The 17,664-nt window shown below is 37.4% G+C and overlaps 1 protein-coding gene across 1 annotated transcript in view; it reads left to right on the top strand.

The window, feature by feature from the left end:
- Positions 1 to 17,323, top strand: part of LOC136876001 (uncharacterized) — a 262,339-nt gene extending 245,016 nt beyond the window's left edge. The window contains exons 19-20 of the mRNA XM_068228298.1: positions 8,640 to 8,813; positions 14,980 to 17,323. Of these exons, the coding sequence (XP_068084399.1) occupies positions 8,640 to 8,813; positions 14,980 to 15,117 (312 nt within the window). The 3' untranslated portion in view covers positions 15,118 to 17,323. The remainder of the gene's footprint in view (positions 1 to 8,639; positions 8,814 to 14,979) is intronic.
- Positions 17,324 to 17,664: the final 341 nt, after the last annotated feature.

Here is a 17,664-nt window from a genome sequence, read left to right as displayed (position 1 = left end):
AACAAATTAGTATTGTTGTTGACTGTTTTAAAGGCAATATTGACATTATGTTTCTGAAGAATATTGGTGATTTCATAAATCTTTTTATTGGTGTAAGTGAATGTGGCGTAGTTATCTGTTTTCTTTTTTGCTTCTCTGAGAAGAGTTGAACTGAATTTGTTAGCAATTTTGCTGACTGTCCTGTCTATGAAATGCCTGCCAAAACCATTTTTTCTCGCTATTAAGTAGATGGTATTGAGTTCTTTTTTGCGATTCACGTCAGATAAAGGGACGTGAAAAGCTCTATGAATTAAACTATAAAAGGTTGCTCTTTTTTGAGAGTCCAGATGCATCGAATCTTGATGAATGGTATTTACGGTTTGGGTGAGCTTTCTAAAGATAGTATAAGAAAATTTGTTGGAGCTGTTGTTAATAATGATATCTAAAAAGTTTAAAGAATTATTGATTTCAACTTCGGAAGTAAACTTGATCCATGGATCGGCCGCATTTAACTGTTCAAGGACAGTATCGCTGTTAGTGATGTTGTGATCTATTAAGGCAAACGTATCATCAACATAGCGCATCCAGAATACAATACCTTTAATTTTATTATGAATTTTGGAGTTTTTCAAGTGGTCTAAATAAATTTCTGCCATTATTCCTGAAGCCCATAGGAAGACTGTCCTGCCTGTAAATGTTTCCATTGAAAGTGAAATAGTTGTTGGAAGTTACAAATTCTAAAATATTTAAGAACTCTTCTATTTCCTGTGTGCTTAGTTTACTATGTTTTCGAAAATTGTCCTTGATGAACTTTAAAGTTTTTTTGACCGGTATATTAGAATACTTGTTTTTTATGTCAAAAGAGTATATTTTTTGTTGTGGTTGTAACACTAGGTTTTAAGTCAAATTACAAAATTCTATAGAATTCCTAATAGAGCTGGGGTTTTCAAACTTGTAGAATTTTTTCAAAAAGTTATCGATAAATTTGGAGGTTTTGTAAGTTGGGCTGTTCCTAGTTAACTTGGGTCTTATGGGAATATCTGTTTTATGAACTTTAGGCAATGCTTTGGCTGTAGGAATACTGGAGTTCATGTGGATTAGTTTCTAAGAATCATATTCACTGAGAATGAAGGATGTTTGTTTCAATATTTGTTTTAAACAAACAAACAAACAAACAAACAAACAAACAAACCCCATGGCACTACAGCCCTTGAAGGGCTTTGGCCTACCAAGCAACCGCTGCTCAGCCCAAAGGCCTGCAGATTGTGAGGTGTCGTGTTGTCAGCATGACGAATCCTCTCGGCCGTTATTCTTGGCTTTCTAGACCGGGGCCGCTATCTCACCGTCAGATAGCGCCTCAATTCTAATCACGTAGGCTATGTGGACCTCGAACTAACCGTCAGGTCCAGGTAAAAATCCCTGTCCTGGCTGGGAATCGAACCCGGGGCCTTCGGGTAAGAGGCAGGCACGCTACCCCTACACCACGGGGCCGGCTAATGTTTGTTTTAAGTTCTTTTGAATATTATTAGTTGGATCTTTCTTCATCAATTTAAATTAATTTTCCAAAAAAAAAAAGTTTCGGTTTTTTGCACATAGGTCTTTTTGTTCATAATAACTGTAGCATTGCCTTTGTCCCCTTTCGTGACTATCAGATCATTCTCGTTGATTTTTGTTTTAAAGAATCAATGGCGTTTTTAGGGAATAAAGGAGCTGTGGATTTGTTGACTTCAATTAAGTTGGAGAGTTTTTTACGAGCGTTGAATCTAATTTCTGTTTGATTGTCAACTGGCAATTTTTGTATAGCACCTTCAGCTTCAGCAGTAATAGCAATAGCATCTTTTAATTTAAAGGCAGTAGGCCAATTAAATTTAGGACCTTTTTCCAAGATGTTTATATCTGAAGTGCTAAGTTGGGTATCAGAAAGATTTATAACAGGGTCGTGGAACTTCAAGTCTCCCGAGTCAGATTCCTTAATATGCCTATTGTGTGGAGGCGAGTTTTTACTAGAATTATTATTACGCACGAGTATGTTGAATTTGTTGTCTAGAGTGGTCTGTTTTTTGCTATAACATTTTCTATTTTCGTAAATGCGAATTTCTGAAAAGAATCCCATTCTGAGGCGGTTAGGGTGGGCAAAGCAACGAGATGTGCTTCATATAATTTAGTGTTGAGTAGAGATTTTTTTCCTGTACAGGAACTTAATTTCATTTCTAATCCATAGTGAATTAGACTTAAACTGGGTTTTTCTGTGCCAAAAAGAAGTATTGTTCTTGTTTTGATTAAACTTCAAGAAAAAAAAGCGATGTCCTTGCCTATTTTTAATAGCTTAATCTTGTAATTCAAGTAGGTGTTATGCAAATCTCAATACTGGCCCTCCAGGAAACGCGGTACGTGGATGAAGAACCCTTTGAATCAGATGGGTTCAGAATCGTCAAAGGAAAGCCCGGGAAAAAGATCATGAAAAACGTCCCGCAACTGGGAACAGCCTTTGTAGTAAATAAAGTTTCTAAACACTATAGTCGACTTCAAGAGTGTAAACTCAAGACTATCGCTCATGATGGTCAAATCAGCGAATAAGAAATACATGCTGATAAATGCTCATGCATCAATAAATGAGGATAATAAAAAGAACCCCGATATGGTTGAAGAGTTTTGGGACAAACTGGGGGGATGAAATACTCAAGATCCCAAAAAATAACATCATAATTCTCCTGGGGGACTTTAATGCACAAGTGGGGCGGGAAAGGAACTACATTGAAATAGTTGGACAATAGCCGGCACACAACAGGACTAATAAAAACAGAGAAACACTGATCAATTTATGCAACATGAACAACTTAAAACTCATGTCTACCCATTTCAAAGCATGCCCCAACAAAAAGAAAACGTGGGTATGACCAAATCCCTTGCTAGGCGAATTTCAGCTGGACCCTGTAGTGATATCCAAGAACAATTACAAGGAAATTCATAACGTCAAAGTTAGAAAAGTGGTTAATGTAACATCAGACCCTTACTTATCACAGATTAAGATGAATTTCATACCCGGACGAAAAATGCATACCTGTGGCAGTAGAATGCCAAAAATTGACCGTGAATTACTCATCCAAGAAAAGAGGGAAGAATACAGGAAAAGGCTACAGGTGCCAAAAAATTGGAATGAAGTGGCAAAAAATCTGCAGGAGCCAGCAGTTGAATTAGCATCTACAAAACATCGAAGCAAGCATGCATGGTGGAATGCATAATGCGAAAATGCAATCAGAGAAAGATTTGAGGCGTGGAAATCATGGAACGAGAATAAGACTGTGACAAATTTGGAAAAATCACGAAAAATAAGGATAAAAACACACCAAACACTGAGAAGAATCAGAAGAGAACACCTTAGTCACAGAAATGGATGAGAACTTCAAGAAAAACACTACCAGATTATTCCATAGGGCCTTTAACAATAGAATCAAAGGCTATATAGCACCGAGCCTGCATTTCAAGAAAACAGATGGAACTCTTGCCCTGAACAATAAAGATAACCGTGAGATCTTTGCAAAGTACTTTAAAGACCTCCTTAACTGTAAATCGCCACTGGAAAAATTGGAGATTGAGAAGGACACAATCCAGAACCCAGATTCCGAACCACCAAACGAGGAAGAGGTACGGGAAGTAATAAACTCTCTAAAGAGCAACAAAGCACCTGGTGAAGATGGAGTAATAGCAGAACTGTGGAAGATAGCCAATGACGTCTTTATCACTGAAGCGACAGAACTGTTCCGGAATATTTAGTGAGATTAAAAAATACCAGAAGACTGGCTAGTGGCATTAATACACCCGCTACATAAAAAGGGACCGAAAACAGACATCAACAACTACCGAGGAATATCACTTTTATCTGTCATGTATAAGATTTTTTCTAAACTCCTATTGAACAGACTGACACCACAAATTGACCGCAAGTTGGGAGAGTATCAGGGGTGGCTTCAGGAGAGGGCGCTCTTGCCAGGATCAAATCTTGAGTCTAAAAATGATAATCAAATATTACAATGCGTGACCAAAGAACATCTTCATATCTTTTGTTGACTTTCAAAAAGCATACGATTCAATAGATAGAGACACACTGATGGACATTCTGAGAGAATATGGCATCTATCAAAAAACACTCAACTTACTTAAGTTAACACTAACAAACCCCATATCCAGAGTGAAATTTCGAGGAGAGATCACCAAACCCTTCCAGATAAAAACAGGTCTGAGACAGGGTGACAGCTTATCACCAACACTGTTCAACGTGGTTCTAGATAAGGTCATGAAAACACTGTGGAAACATAATGACTCAGGTGCTATAATAGGTAGTAAAAATAAACATGTCAAACCCAAGTGTTTGGCCTGTACTGATGATTTGGCACTCTTTGCTGAGACAGAACAGGAAGCAATAACACAGATAAATGAACTACAGGAGATAGCCGAGGAAACAGGTTTAAATATCTCCTTCACAAAAACGGAGATGATGAGCACGGACAGGAATTATGTGAAAAGAACAATGAAGACGAAATATGGCGAAGCGAAGGTCACCAAGCAGTTTAAATACCTGGGAGAGATTATCAGTAGCAATGGGATGGATAAAGAGGCCCTGGAAAATAGGAGACGTAAGTTGGAAAGGCTAAACACTGCCACCAAAGCCCTTTACAACAAAAAGAATCTTTCCATTAATGCCAAACTAAGACATTATGATGCTGTGGTAAAACCAGTGATTCTGTATGGGGTGGAAACAGCAACACTAACAAACCTGGAAAAATTACTAAAGATTGAAAGGAGAATGTACAGCCCAAGGGTGGTAGAGGGAAACTACAGATTATGATCAAATAAGGAGATGTACAAAAGAACAGAAGACCTGGAAACAACAATAAGGAAAAGACAGTTGCGATTCTATGGACACATGGTCAGAATGGATCCAGCAAGGTTAAATAAACAAATTTTTAATAAAATATACTACTTGAAGAAGCCAGGGGAGATATGCCAATCAGATGAAGGAAGAACTCAAGAGGTTAGGAATTGAAGATGAAGAATGTCGTGATAGAGACCAATTCAGGAAAAGACTTTCCAACATAAAAGTTCTTGTGGAAGAAAATAAAGAGCGCAGAGGGGGAAGATGGACTGAAGAGAGAAGAGTGCAACATTCTGAAAGTATGAAGGCACTGTGGAGAAAGAGGAAGGAAGAAGGGATGATAAGAAGGAAGTGAAGTGGTATTGGCGTGGTCCTAAGTTTGGCCGGTTCGTAAGAAAGAAAGAAACAAACAAACAAACAAAGAATGGCGTATTCCGTTCTATAAGAATATCTTCTGATTCTATCAGATCACTTTAAATCATGCATATATATGTACAATATTGTTTATGTTGCGTAAGCTTGTCAATGATTGAGAGTTGGTGATATTATGAACAAGTAATAACAAATATGATTATAGTAGTATTCAACACTGTCACCTTATTAACTTACAGGCATGTTTCTGTACTTACCTAAGCTGCTAATCAATTGTCCGTTACATTCAGCAGCTGTGTCTGGAGTGCAGTCAATGGCCTGCCCAGTCCTGGTAGCTGAGGAGGGCTGTGAGTGAAAAATTCTGTAGGCAGTGAACTCTGTTCTGGGGAGAGGAGAGAGGAAGTAGGGGAAAGAGGGGAGTGTTTTGGGCAATGATTCTGTTCATGGGACAGGGGAATGTTGCTTCTTCATGTTATGATGTATTTTGTGTATTTAGGAGTAAATGCAAGTTAATGATTTTGATGAAATAAAAGTATGGAATTGTACTAATGAGTATATTGTAAGACATTATTCTTAGGGATAAATAATAATAATAATAATAATAATAATAATAATAATAATAATAATAATAATAATAATAATAATGCTGGGCTGAGTGACTCAGATGCTTGAGGCGCTGACCTGCTGATCCCAATTCGGCACGTTCGATCCTGGCTCAATCCATTGGTGCTCAAATACGTCAGTCACGTGTTGGTAGATTTACTGACATTTAAAAGAACTCCTGTGGGACTAAATTCTGGCACCTTGGCGTCTCTGAAAACCATAAAAGTAGGTAGTGGGACATAAAGCCAATAACATTATAACTTAAAAAAACCATCTCAAGTGGCAAAAGATGCTGCGTAAATTCAGAGAATTTACTACAGATAAGAATATCCTAATCCAGATTCCAGACATTTAAATCAGAGGGATTCAGTGGGATTCATTAAGCGCTGATGCGAAAAGTGTAAAATGTTCAGAAGTTAAGTAGAGGAGGGGGATCTTTTAGATTTTCATTGAAGTTGGTTTGGTTAGTTTTTTTTTCAGTGTACTGTAAATATCAATTGCTTCTTTAATCTTCAAAGATTTGCTTTTATTTTCGAAGTGTAAAATTTTTAGATCTGTGTTATTTGTCAATGAAATGGTGTGGATTATAATACATTTGTTCTCCAAAGGCTGAATGCTGATTTTACCTTATTGCATTGTTGTGTTCTTTGTATCTTTTATGATAATTTACTTATTATTTGGCCTATGTATGTTGCGTTGAAGTTAGGTTCTTGACACTTGAGTTCATAAACTCTGACTTGAGGAAAGGTCTTTTTTATTTAGGTTGCATTCGCAGGTATGTGTTTGCATTGTACAATTTGTTCTAAGGGGTATTTTAGACCTTTTTTTTTTAACCTATTTTGTATGTGTTCTTGTTCACGTAGTAGAGTACAATATATTTTTCTTTTTCGTGTGTTTTTTTTCTGGTGTTTACCTTTGTTTATTTAATAGTTTATGTACTATATCTGGAGGGTGATTGTTTTCTTTCATGATTTGTTTTATTATTTGTATTTCTTCATTGAAATCCATTGTGATCATTGGTATGGAAATTGCTGTGTGTATTGCTATATCCAGTCCTCGTACTTCATGTTTGTATTGGTGGTTTGATTCAATGCATGGAGAAAGAGGAGTCTAAAAATGAAGAGTGAACATTTGGCAAAATACCAAGAAAGAAATTGAATTATTTAAATGTTAAAAACGATTTATGAGTACTCACTCTCCTGCTGGTCCCCCAAACAGGCATACTTGCCTGTTCTTTAACATCAAGAATCATGTTTTTAAAGATTTTTTAAGTGAGATAACCCATAATATTATGTTTAAATAATGTAAGTGCATCATGTTGTGTGATATAATTTTATTCACCAATGTATATCTTTATTGTTTTGAAATTTGTTCTGACTTACCTGAGGATGTCCCAGATTAAGGGACGAAATATGTTCTCCTTGACATGATTGTATAGTGATAAGTTAATACGTTATTTAGTATTGTAAAAAAGTGGACTTCTCTCAAAAACTAAATGATTTTAAACTAAGGTCAATCGAGCAAGTTGAGTCATGTAGCTGTCAGCTTGCAGTCGAGAAATGGTGGGTTCAAACCCCACTGTTGGATGCCCTAAAGATGGTTTGCTGTGGTTTCCCATTTTCATACCAGCAAATGCTGAGGCTGTACCATAATTAAGGCCATGGTCAATGTGACACACACGCACACACAAAAAAGCTAAGATCAGCAAAATAATACAACTTTCTGGAAGATTCTGTTAGAGTATGAGAGTATGAAATGAACAGGTACCAAGACAATGCAAAACCAAGCTAGTTAGCTACACAGTTCAAGCCATGTAGCGGTTGGCTTGTGACCAGGAGATGGTAGGTTTGAACCTCACCGTTGGTGGCCCAGAAAATGGTTTTCTGTGTTCTCCATTTTCATAAGTTAGGACCATGGTTGCTTCCTTCCCAGTCCCTAGCCGTGTCATATCTAGTCACCGCCACAAGACCTGTCTGAGTTTCTGCTACATAAAACCAATAGAAATGTAACATATATAATGCAAAGAGGTGTTTTAGTTTTGACATATGGTGCAGAAACATGGATAGGAACTGGCAGAGAGGAAGACAAAAATACTAGGAATTGAAGTGATGTTGTTGCGAAGCATGCTACAAGAAAACAGTGAAGGAGCATAAACACAGAGATACAGGACGGGCTGAATTGGAGAAACTAGGTTGGAAGAGAGAAAGAGGATAAAATGGTAAGACCCTGTATGAAGTATGCAAGAAACAATAATTCCAAGAGCATTGCTCGAATAGACATTGAATGGAAGGAAACCAAGAGGTAGACTAAGTTGAAGATGGGTACTGAATGTGAAGGAAGGACTAATAAGAAAAGTTGTTGATTTTCTGGGAATATTTAGAGGAGTAATGGAAGAACATACATGAATGGACGTCACTGAGCCACTACCCTACCCTACGGGGAGTCAGATAAAGGGAGCGAGCGAGACAAGGAGAAGACTACACTGTTGCTTTTACATTACATAACTCTTCACTTATTTGTTTCAGATAATGTTGGCTACTTTGCTTAAACCAATCGTTATGTGCTGTAAGCTTGTACCATATTATGGTGTTCATGTTTATTTATGGAACACTTCATGTATGTTTTTAGTAATATTGTAAGGTTCACATATGGCACACATGAAGCGCTTTAGTTTTCCTTTGGGAGAAGGAATTTCCCAGAATTTCACGTGGAATGTTTCAGCCTTGTTTTTCTTTTTTTTTTTTCTTCATTTTTTCATTAAGTTATACCATGTTAAATATTTTGTTTGACTAAATTCTACTGTTACTTGCAGGCTAATACGTCTGGACGAACTGTTGTGTCTAATCAATCTGCTGGCATTACTGTTATTGCTCAACCTCCTGAAGTTCCTGTACCTCGGACAAAGTTAGTGAGAATTGAAAACTTAGCAGCCAGTACTACAGAAACACAACTTCGTCAGCTCTGCCAGAAAGTTGGTCCTGTAGAGGTGAGTGGATAGAAAAAAGAATTATATGTGGCATTGTACTGTGTAGGAAAAGTTGTCTTAAGCTTCTCTTTTTAAAGCTGTAAAGCTTTTTGTTAGTAACTCTGGATATTTAACTCCATTTTAAAATCCTCTATACCTCTGTTATGGGTTCTGCAATAGCTCTTATGACAGAAGATATTTATATACGTAGGCTGATCAACAAAGACTGAGGCTGATTTTTTTCCTGTAGCTTCCGTGGTAGTTTCCTATCTGTGACATAAATATTTGAAAAGAGCGGGTGTTTATGTATAATGTCTGTAGGCGGCAGCACTCTTGTATCGGTAGGTTGGTAGTAATGCTCTAGACGCTACATGCATTTTGCATACTAGACAATGGAGGTGATGCAAGAGACACAGTACTGTTACAGTAGCATACTACATGTCAGTACTGGCTACACTACACATTGCAAAGAAATGATCAGAGCTTTCTCGAACTGGGTGGCAACTTCATCATGACAATTCAGGGCCTCACGTCACAAATCAAGTCATCCAGTTTCTGGCTCGATTCAACATTACCTGGCCGCATCCACCTTATAGTCCTGATCTTGCACTCTTTGATTTTTTTTAAATTCCCATCACTAAAGGCAAAGCTTAGGGGCATTCAATTTCAGAAGTCTGAAGCAGTGCTCAGGAAAAGTGAGACGATTCTCAAGGAACTGCAAAGAAAGGTCTGCAACATGTGTTCAAGGACTGGCAGAGATGCTATAAAAAATGCATTGAAGTAGGAGTTGACTACTTTGAAAAAGATCATGTAAACATTGAAATGGAGTAATAAACATCTGTGAAAAAAAAATCACACTCAGTCTTTGTTGATCAGCCCTCGTATATAAAAGGCAAACTGTATCTTTAAATCTATCCTATGTAAAATTGTCAGTATTTTCTTATTTCTTACTTCCAGAGTAGTCTGACAATGAAGTCAAAATGGTGAAAGTGACTGCCTGATTGACAGAATCACCACTCTGCTTCCTGCTGTCTAATAAAGCATTCTTTATAAATGTTTAAATTGTTAATAGTGCCTTCCAGCTCATTCAGTAGTCCCAGGCAAGCAAATCCACTAAAACAATCTATCAGAAGGAAAAGGTCCTGTACTTGAATATCCTAACACACCAGTGTGAACAAGGTCATCTTGTATTTTCATGCTCTTCAAACTGTCACTACCTCAGTCTGGTTTGAAACCCACAGTCTTGGAAATTTGAGAGTAGTGGTATAACCACTACATCATACTATTCGTACTCATCCAGATGACATTGTCTAAAAAAAATTGTACTGAGGTAAAAAAAAAAAAATGAAATGGCGTATGGCTTTTAGTGCCGGGAGTGTCTGAGGATATGTTCGGCTCATCAGGTGCAGGTCTTTTGATTAACGCCCGTAGGCGACCTGCCCGTTGTGATGCAGATGAAATTATGCTGAAGACGACACATACACCCGGCCCCCATGACAGCGAAATTAACCAATGAAGGTCAAAATTCCTGACCCTACTGGGAATCGAACCTGGAACCCCCTGTGACCAAAAGCCAACATGCTAACCATTTAGCCATGCAGCCGGACAGCCACTGAGGAAATACGCTGTTTACATGTAGCAGCAACAAGAAGGTTAGTTACATTTTCAGATTTTAATGGATTAAAATTTTACCCGTGTTTAGAAAATTTACTACGTACAGACTGTCCTTATGCAGAGAGTATGCTACAGTTACGACAAGATGTCGGGGAACTTCGAATTGAGATCATCATCATCATCAGTTTGCCCTTCCAGCGAGCCGGGTAGGATGTTTGAAAACGAGCGTCTTCCAAAGTTGCCTATTCAGAAAGATATTGTTGTCCATGACAGATTCAGTTGGTCCATCCACCTTCTCCTTGGTCTTCCAGCTGGTCTTCTACCTATTATTCTCTTTTCCAAATAAGCACATGGAAACTTTGTGCTATTAATTTGTTTAATATGCCCAAACCATATAACTCTAGATGACCTAAGTCTTTCATCCATCGATTCATTTAGACCTAGGTTAGATCGGATCTCATAATTTTTCACGTGATCAAGTCGTGTCGTTTGGAGGGCAGTTCTAAGAAATTTAATTTCACAGGCTTGAATCTTACTACAATCCTTTGATGTTAGTGTGCAGGTTTCCAGAGAATATGTATGGATGGGAATGAAATATGAATTGTACAGGATCATTTTTGCTCTTTGTTGGACCTTTTCATCCCATAGCAGGTGTCTAACAGTACAGTAAAAGTTAGAGCCTTTGGTTACTCTGATTGTTATTTCTATCTCAGCTCTATTATTACTAACCACTGTACTTCCTAAATATCTGAATTGGTGTACTACTTCAACTTGGCGGTCCTGTATTTTTATGTTGCATTCTGTATTACATCTGCCGATTTTCAATGCTACTGTTTTTGATGGGTTCAGTTTCATTCCATAATCATCAAACTTCTTACACGATGCATTCAGATTATTTTGCACTCCCTCCTCTGTTTCATCCCATATTGCCATATCATCTGCAAACACCAGAGCCTGAAAATCTTTATTACTTTTTCCGTATAGTTCCTTTAAAATGGTATACATAACTGCTATGAATTGAGATGTCAGCAGTAATAAATCTAATATTTATCATGCTTATGCATTTCTATTTTTAATAGCAGCCAGAACAAGATAAAGCTACCTGCATTTCTCGAGTTTCCTACATACATTGGTTTGCAAACACAAATGCAGATAAAGAATTTTACATATAGATCTTTTTCCCATTTCTTCACCACAGAAAACCATGCTCCTAACAACTGAATCATTTGTTAGAACAAATACAAAGTGATGCATTTTCCATGTACAGTAGAAGTCCGTTATAGCGAGAATTATCAACAGCGGAAACAGCCCGTGCATTTTTCATGCACATACCTCACAATCGACTTCTTTAAAGCGTCCTTTGTTGCGGACCACTGAATGCACTTTTTGTACAGCGCACTTTTTTTTTTTTTTTTTTTTTTTTTTAGCTATAGCGGATTGTCATTAAGTCCGATTTTGTATGAAAGTCGGACAACCCCCATACACATTAAAAACTGTATGAAACGGCAAACAGTTTGTTCAAACCATGCGTTTCCATGGATGATATCCACACTACGGCTTACTTGTTTGTTATATTTTGAAATCCGATACTATGTGAAAGCGTATGTTTAATTTCATTCTGAAAAAATTACAGTACCGTATTTCTCCTAATCGAAGACGGACCCCACTTTTTCCTTCAAAAACATAAAATTGTGCTCAAAAAGTGCTTTGTGAAAATCATATGAATGCCTTTGTTGTACAGTACGCATCTTAGACTATTTTTAGGTGCCGAACATTGGCTTTCGTTATGCCGCATCTTTTGCGGCTGCATAATTATTCTTTTTCTGCGGGTTTAATGACCATTAACTTAAAATTGGCATCATAATACCGAAGAGACAAAGACACCTCCATATAGGCCACCCTTGGAGGAGTGGAAGGTAAAGGCTTCCACCATTGTTAACTGCGGCACGTGATGGGGTAGAGTGGTTAGCTCTACGCCCGGCCACCTTTGCCCCCAGGAATTAACCTGGTACTCATTTTTGGTGTAGACTGAGTGAACCTCAGGGTCATATGCACCTCCGGAAGTGGAAATCTCGTTTCTTAAATTTTACGACTTCCTGACGGGGACTCGAACCCACGTCCTTCCGGGCGAACCGAGCACGCCGCCTCGGCCAGGCAGCCCCTAATACCGAAGAGAACCTGTTGAAAATTTGCCGGCAATACCTATTCCACACGTCTCTACAATACGGCGATCCGTCGGGAAAATATTCTTGCTGTCTATGAAACTGTTACAGTACTTTTACTCAGCGTCAGATATAACCAGCTACCGCTACACACACGTCTCGCTTGCCGTGTTCGGCCAACTTCAGCGGCTAGCGATGCACAGGCCTAATCGCGGACGTTGAAGGGCAACAAACAAATTTATTGCGCCACGGTATGGCCATCCAGCCCGTGCATTTTTCATGCACATACCTCACAATCGACTTCTTTAAAGCGTCCTTGTTGCAGACCACTGAATGCACTTTTTGTACAGCACTCATTTTACTTAGCTATCTTTGTCCTTCACGCTGCTGCCAAATATTGGCTTTAGTTAGGCCTGTGCTATATTTTCTTGCGGCTGCACAATTATTCTACATTTCTGAGTGTTTAATAACCATTAACCTAAAATTGGCATCATGATATCGACGAGAACTCATTGAAAATTTGCCAGCAATACCTGTTCCATGTGTCTTTACGACTGTCCATCACGATAATATTCTTGCTGTCTGTAAAACTTCATTTTACTTTGAGTCGGGTACAGTAGACGCATTGTAACTCTGCCACTGAGTAGCCATGGCCTTTCTAAGAATTCGAAGGCTCGCATGTTGTGATGCTATTCTGCAGGTTTGAGAAGCCCTTTTGTAGAGGCTAACAGAATGTCATTCTATCTTCACTATTTCCCAAGATCCAGGGATATTACACACAGGCACTGTACAACCGGTTGTCACGGCTAGCGATGTATAATAAAGAGGTGGTCGTTTATTGTCAACGAATATTGTATGTGCGTGCGCGTGCGGGGGTGTAAAGAAGCAGCGTGGTTACCGCGAGAGTTGCCAGTGGTATTCATTACTGTTAGGCCGTGACTGCAAGACGACCCTTGATTTTTCGCATGATATTCTGAGGGAAGAGACATCGTCTTGGATTCGGAGAAATACAGTATCACTCCAGAGTTTTCTTCTTCAAATGGCATTACCTAACCTAACCGTATATATGTTATGAAAACATATTTGAAACACATGTAGAGAAATGAGTTATCTTCGCTAAAATTTACATATGAATAACCTTTCCGAAATGTAACTAGACGCAAGAAAATATGATCTATCCTCTGAAATCAGTGATGTACTCTGCCATATCTTGAGGTGTATCACATTTTTACTTATTTTCAGTATATAACATTAAAATTAACAGATCGTTTACTTCAGCCATTATTTTTAACGAGTTAAAAACTGCTATCAGCCACGTTATTTACGCATTTATTACAAAAACTTGTTATCCTCTTTTATTTCAAATTTTCTTTAGAGAACAGCTGTCGTTGGGTATTTCTAATAGACTTCAACATCACCTTCGAATGATGAGAGAGTTCGCAAATGCACATAGTGAGAAAACTATACGTACCAAAGATGATCAGTCGCATTTTGTGGCGAACGTTTCAGTTTCCTTATTCAAACAGCATCACCTATCGTAACTTAACCATACTATACTTATGACGAAAATATACTTCAAGCGCCAGTAGAGAAATAATAACCTTCTCACTATAAATTTACATGATAATAACCTTTCTGTAATTTAACCAGATGCGAGAAGATGTAAACTAACCTGTGAAATCAATTATGCACTCTGCTATATCTCGAAGTGTATCCCATATTTACTTAATTGCATTGTTTAGCATTAAAATTAAGCGATCATTTAGTCAGCCTTTATTTTTAATGAATTAAGAACTGTTATCGGACACGTTATTTACGCATTTATTATGAAAATATGTTCTCTTTCATTTCAAATTTTCTTTATGGAACAGCAGTCAACGGGTATCACTAATAGACTCCGACATCGCCTTCGAATGTCAACAAGAGAACTCGCTGGTGGACATAGCAAGGAAATGATACCGAAGATAATCTGTTGCATGCAACATAATCGCTGGGGTGCATAAATATCGGTAACAGAAAAAGAATTGCGCACTTAATCACTCGTAATAACAGATGCGTCAGTGATTGGGCTCTCGCCGTAATCGGAGGATAATACACAGTTTAATATAGGAATTTTGAAGGGACAGCACAACATTGTTGGTATAACGGGGTTCTCGTTATATGCCGTACTCACTGTATCGGCCTTCTACTGTATTTAGTAAAGGTTTGAAAGATGGTTTTTGTGCAAGGATCCCTTCTTATCTCTGAGGCCTTAACATGTTAGGTAGTTTTACTTAACATGGCCTTGATTTATAAGATAGTTTGATTCAGCTTTGAATATAATTTTTACTGTCATACACACTCTGTTTAAAAAAAAAAATAGAATGTAATAAATAGCTGATTTATTTTTGTGTGTACTTCACTTGTTCTAGAGCATAAAAATGATTCCTGCCCAGCGAACAGCTATGGTTACCTTTGTCAGCCCAACGTCAGCTGCAACATTTATGAAGCGATATCAGCGGAAAATGGTAGATCTTTCTTTAATCAATGTTACACTTTTAGTGCAGTAAAATATGCAGTGTCTTACTATGAACTAGTGATACTTCAAGTGTGAAAACTAAGAAGTTGCTGCAAGTATGAAGGGACATCACTGGAAAATAATATGTCCATGTTTCTCCAACACATGGATCCTATATCACTGGAGAAGTGTGCTTATTGCAAGCCAGTGTAATATTGGAATGATTAATTTGTACTATCTGTCCACAACCTGGACTTACGCACTCAAGATCTTAGTCTACATTCTCCTCAAGTGTTCCATGTTGCATACATTCGATGAAGAGACAATCTTTATACACTCTTTTTTTTTTCTTTTTTTCTTTTGAAGTGGATGTGTTTGCCTCCTCTTCATGAACTGATACTGTTTAAATTCTCACTGATATATTTTTTATGCTCCATCCTCAGTGAGTTGAGTTCTACTGTGATTTCTGTCAATACATTGGTCTTTTTTGACTTGCAGTTATTACCGTACAGCATTATTTACTAAGAAACTGGTGTAAAACTTTATTATTTGCACTATATTATACATCTAGGAACCAGTTTACAAAATGTTAAAATAAATTTTGTATTCTGTGTAGAGCCCTGTAACTTGTTATACATAAGGTAAAAGTGGGATGGCAGTGTGTTTGAACCATAGAGATAATGCATGCTTGTGATCTGTTATCAATATTTCTTTGTATGCTGAACTCTCAAGATATCTATCTCAGGTCATTGCTGTGGCAAACAAACTTGGTTCGCTTATAAAAATGACCATTACTAAGTAAGGATATGGAAAGCAAAAATCTTAAAAATTTTTATGACTTGTGTATAAATTTTAAGCTATACTGGACTGTCCTTTCTTGGTAATGTTGGAAAGTATCAACTTTATATGTTATAGAAATTAACAGAACTGAAAGGAAAAGGTATAATTTTATCTTTTTGTACAGCAGAGGACATATTTTAATAGAAATAAAATGTATTCCTTAAACTGCTAATGGTAATATCCTAATGTTGGGACAGACAGACATATGATGTATCAAATGCTTTTTTTTTTTTTTTAAATTCTAGTCTAATAGTTTTGACAGAGCAATTATGTTTATGTTACCTGTGGACAAGAAACTGATATACACCACTCTTTCATTCATCATTATTATCTAGAGTAGTTTTATTGTCTTTGAAGAAATGTGGCTTTTGTAATTTGGACATTCTTATATTGCCCAATGGACAGAAACAGAAGAGATGAGGTCAGAAAGGGTTCCTTTTGCCCTTGTCAAGATTGTAAGCAAGATCACGTTACATGAAGCAAGAGTGAAGAAAATGACAAAAAGAACTTTCCCCCTTTGAATATATGCTTCAACTCCGAAACAAAAATGTTATATAGTGATTTAGTACATCCATATGAATAATCAAGACTAAGGATTATTCAGAGACAAAGGAAAATGATTCGTCATATGCCTACTTTACGGTTTGTAGTTGCCTGGGATTGTAGTGTAGAACATCCCAGTGCTTGTGAGACACAATAATAATAGATTATAGATATAGAAACAAACTGTAAATATGACAGAGTGTGTGTTCACTTTTCTCTGAAGGATGTTCAATTCACCTGTGTCAAGGCTAACAGAAATCTTCACTATTCATGTTGTTATCATTGTATCTCAGAAGTACATACTTCACTTATTTTCTGTTAATCTAGTATTCATTGTGAGTATCCTGCTGTGGATTTAATCAGTATCACGTTTGGAATTTGAAAGTAGATTATATTTGAACTCATATTTTTTTCTTTTAAAAACCCATGAATCATTTAAATAACGATGTCGCCCCCATTCTTCTTGCTTGCAAATATTCTTACTAAACTTCTTAGTGGAAAGCAGTATTCCATTGTCTTCTATATTTTTCATTCCTGATTCACTGAGCAGCTATATTTTATTTTATTTTTCAATCTACTCTGTTTATTTTTAACTCAAATGACAAATTGCGCCTGTTGTACATTTCATTTATACGTCTTAGAAAATGTGATACTTTATATTGAGAGAAAACCCCTAAAGAAAGATCCTAATCCTCTTTGCTAGTTGCCTTATCTGTTGCTCGTCATAACAATCATTTGACAGGAAGTTAACTGTTTATCATTTTTGTTTCAAATTGTTAAGTCTGCTTTACAGTTCTTGTTACCCCCTGTGGGTGGGGGACGCAGATGAAGAATACACCCACAGTATTCGCTGCCTGTCATATAAGAGGAGACTAAAAGGGGCAACCAAGGAATGATTGAATTAGAACCATGAAACTACTTGTTATTAGTACCATCATGCGGGGAAAACCATAGATCGTCTTTACTTGCGAGTAGTACCACTATGTTAGGTACATAATAGCTTTGTGATTAGTAGCAATAGTGGGTGGGATCACTATGGGTTTACAGTACCCGTGTTTAGTACCACTATGTGTGGAACACCATGGGCTTACATTGCCTGTGATTAGTACCATTGTGAGAAACACCACGGGTCTGGGCGTTGCCTATATGAGCGACACTGTTGGTCTGCATTGCCTGTGATTAGTACCCACTACGTGAGGAACACCACGGGATAGTA

The sequence above is a fragment of the Anabrus simplex genome, chromosome 6 (genome assembly GCF_040414725.1).
Source record: "Anabrus simplex isolate iqAnaSimp1 chromosome 6, ASM4041472v1, whole genome shotgun sequence".
NCBI lineage: Eukaryota > Metazoa > Arthropoda > Insecta > Orthoptera > Tettigoniidae > Anabrus > Anabrus simplex.
This window is presented reverse-complemented; position numbering and strand designations above follow the sequence as displayed.